Here is a 3,618-nt window from a genome sequence, read left to right as displayed (position 1 = left end):
GAGTGCAGGGACGCAATCATAGTTCACTGCGCATCAATCTCCTGGGCTCAAGTGATCCTCCTGCCTCAGCCTCCCAAAGTGTTGGGATTACAGGCGTGAGCCACTGTGCCCTGCCAAACTTTTTTTACATGTTGGATTAACACAACCATTTAATTGGTGGCCTTCATATGGTCAATGGAAGCCAACACTTCTTAAAGAATAAAGAATAACAGAAGGCTAAGTACATATTTGGGGATTTAAAAAAAAAATCACAGAATAGTTCATTGAAAGCATCTTTGTGTTTTTAAAATCAGGAAAAGCTTGCTGTTCAAACTTCTAAAATGGGTTTATGAACACAATGCAAATAGTTTAGAGAAAGAATAATAATTAAAAAAAATTCCTGATCCATGTCTCTAACAAATGATCAGGAAAGCAGAGGCGAGAGGTGACTTTAATTTCACAAGCAAATATATACGCATGTGCACCTTTACGCGTCTATTTTCTGATTACATCATACTCCAGGCAACAAGGGAGCCTGGTCAATGTAGGACTTCTCGGACACAGAAATGCCAGACAATGTGAGAGTGGAACCCGGATGCTGAGCTTGCCAACACCTTACTGGGGAGAGAATGAGAGTCAGGTGCAACCGAGAGACAATACTAGACAATACTAGATTAGCTGTGCATCCTGAGAGTTGCTTCTGATAACTTCAGGGAGGAAGTCTAGAACCCTGATCTACATAAAGTGACAGATGGCAGACTCGCTGTGGAGGACTCCTGAAGTAGTGTCCCTGGTTAGAACGCTGATTTCTTCCCTAAAGGTGATGTGGGCACAGAACTGAGCTGTGTGAATGGGAGGGCCAAGTAAGCACTGCTCACGCTGCTGAATTTGCTCTGGCAGCCCAAGTCCTTAAGGTGAGGCCTGTCTGGCTGCTGCTGCTGTTACCAGTCTTTTAGTATGGTTAGTCATTTCTCTTGTTCGTGCTGCTGTTAAAAAAGCTTTCCCTGTTTCTCCTTCTGCCTTGAAGCTGGCCAGACATCTGTGGAGTGACAGGGCCTTTCCAAGAAGGCAGAGTCAGAGTGATGAGGTCCACACAGGTCAGTGAGATGAAGACACGAAGGAATATGTAAGCACCCAGGCCTTGGTCCCAGTGACAGTTACTTGTTAACAGGAATGTGTGACAAACCCCACTCCTGAGCCCTTCTGATGGCATCAGAAACCCGGGGGAAATATACAGAGTTTCTTCTGGGAAGTGACTAGCTGGTGCCACTAGAACATCTATCCCAGTAGGGCAGGGCCTGGGGTCACCTCCCCACCATATTCTAAGGAATCACATCCTCCTGCTGGAGCAGCGGGTGTTGCAGAGGTGTGAAGGGGGCCAACACAGTTTCTGGGCAGGAATCCAAGCTGCTGGCCTTTCTGGGCAGGGCGACAACCGGAGGGAAGCGTGCAGCAGCATTCTGCCATTGCCGGCAAGTCTCCTTGAGGGTGGGAGGGGCCCCAAGATGGCGAGTTGACTTGGGTGCAGCGCCTGTTCCTGTTGCACTCCCAGAGCCGCAGATGGAAGGAGTGAGTGTTTCTCAGCTCCTCAGGTTTGCGTCTGTCCTCAAAACATGGCTCCCCTTCTGCCTCCCTTCTTGCAGGTTTAAATCTCCCGCAGCCCCTGTCCTTCCTGTGTGAAAGCAGAGCTGGCTCTACAGAGGGTGAGTGGGGCATCTGGCAGTGGTTACTTTGCTGCGGTCACTGTAATTTTCGTGAAACAGCACCAAGATTGATCGCTCCCTCCCTTCCTCTTAATGTTGGAGGTTCAGAAGACAGGAATCTGGTCTCTCCGAACCACATCAAGGTCATCATCCAAAGTTAACAAAACCTGAAACGAGAGGGACAGAGAAATGAAGGGAATGGACAGTCACTGCCACACTAAGTCCTGTTTTCTCTCTGAGATGCCCACAGACTGGAAACTGTTAGTTCCCTCTCATTCTCATCCCTTCTGCAGCTCTCTGCAATCCCTTGCTCTTAATAGGCACTTACTCTAATTATACAATTCATTTGTCAATTAATTCAAACATTCATGAAGGTTTACGATGTGCTATTCCAGATGCTATGGAGATATAGTTTGTAATGAAAGAGACAAAAATCCCTATTCTCCATGTAGCTTACATTCTAAAGAGGGCTTTAGACATGAAACAAATACATGAGTAAAATATAGCCCGTTAGATAGTAGTAAGTGCTAAGGATATAAGTTAAATAATGGAGGGAATATAGGAAGTATCAGGTGTGGGGAGGTAACAAATTTTGATAGGGTGGCCTGGGAAGTCATTACTTAGCGGACATTTAGGTCAAGAGTCAAAGGGAATGAAGTCCTGTTGGATAGAGTGTTGCTATATAAGAAATGTACCCTTCTCTTCCATTTCTAGTTCCCTCGACTACTACTGTCCCCACGTGGAACCTTTGGTTCCACTTTTGTTGTCTCTGTCTCTCTCATGAAGGTGACAATCAGAAGTAAAAGACAAGGAATGTTTATACAGATTGGCTAAGCTTCCCAAACTGGCCACTAGGGGGTAGCCCTGCTCCACTCTTGAGGTTATATGGCCCGCCTGAGCCCGCTTAGCGTGGAGCCCGGGCGTCTGGTAGGTCTGGGGCCTGAAGTCTAGTAGGGTTGTTAATTGTCGATTGAACCTGCCTACAGGCACCATGGACTTTTAATTGGGGAAAGTCAAAGTTAGGATTAAAGGATGGAACTATAATTCAGGGTTGATATAAATACGCATGGCTTCTGAGAAAGGGTTGGGGCAAAAAAACAGAGAAACTACAGGAGAGATTTTGGGACAGACTGATCAGAAGGCAACAGAGGCGTGGCTGCTATCCCAAGCCACTTAAGGAATATGTAAAATATTTGTGAAACATTCAGAGAGACTGGAGGAGGAGGAGGAGGAGGAGGAGGAGGAGGAGGAATGTCAGTATGGCATGAGAAAGAATAACCCAATGTTATCGGAATTGCTAAAAGTGGTTCCTGGGGGAATTTCGGGCATGTGGGTCTAATAACCAATTCAGAAAAAATGTGCTGTGCAACTTAGGGAAAATAATTTTGTCCCTCTGTGTCTAAAGATATTGAAGGGTAAAAGAAAAACTAAAGATCTAACCAAAGGACATAAAATTTATAAAAGAAATAAGATGGTCTGTATATTGAATTACAAGGAGGAAATGGAAAGTAAAATTAGAGAGGAATATAAAAAAACAATGTAAGGAAGAGCAGAAGAAGAAAATGGGAGTACAAGATGTAAAGAGAGAAGGAAGTCACAAAAAGACAGATATGAACTCACCAAGAATGAGAAAAACAGAGCAGTAGCAGAGAGGAAGTGCCAGATGTCATGGTCATCGAAGAAATCCAGCAGAATGCACTCGCGGTTCTTCTCCCGGGATTCCGCCGGAGTTCCCTGGAGGAAGGTGAGGCAGAACATGGGCAACATTCCCTCAGTTCAACTGTTCAAAGAGTTGAACATCTGGAAAGTTACAAAAATGCTACTAGGTGTCTGGTTTGAAAAGTTAGCTTCCGAGGAAACATACATCCACACAAAAACCTGTACACAAAGACCTCAAAAGCACAGGCAACAAAGCAAAAATAGAAAAGAGAGATTA

General features: G+C 45.1%; 1 protein-coding gene and 1 pseudogene across 2 annotated transcripts in view; both read right to left on the bottom strand.

Annotated features, from left to right (window-relative positions):
* Positions 1–662: 662 nt before the first annotated feature.
* On the bottom strand, positions 663–1,843 carry LOC105529620 (annotated as a pseudogene). The gene has a single exon (XR_001004541.1). The product of XR_001004541.1 is annotated as an uncharacterized LOC105529620 (transcript).
* SIDT1 (SID1 transmembrane family, member 1) overlaps positions 1,367–3,618 on the bottom strand; it is a 103,869-nt gene continuing 101,617 nt past the window's right edge. Inside the window, exons 23-24 of the mRNA XM_011966827.1 lie at positions 3,303–3,416; positions 1,367–1,849 (exon numbers count right to left, since the gene is read on the bottom strand). Of these exons, the coding sequence (XP_011822217.1) occupies positions 1,787–1,849; positions 3,303–3,416 (177 nt within the window). The 3' untranslated portion in view covers positions 1,367–1,786. The remainder of the gene's footprint in view (positions 1,850–3,302; positions 3,417–3,618) is intronic.

This window comes from Mandrillus leucophaeus, unplaced genomic scaffold (genome assembly GCF_000951045.1).
Source record: "Mandrillus leucophaeus isolate KB7577 unplaced genomic scaffold, Mleu.le_1.0 Scaffold775, whole genome shotgun sequence".
Taxonomy (NCBI): domain Eukaryota; kingdom Metazoa; phylum Chordata; class Mammalia; order Primates; family Cercopithecidae; genus Mandrillus; species Mandrillus leucophaeus.
This window is presented reverse-complemented; position numbering and strand designations above follow the sequence as displayed.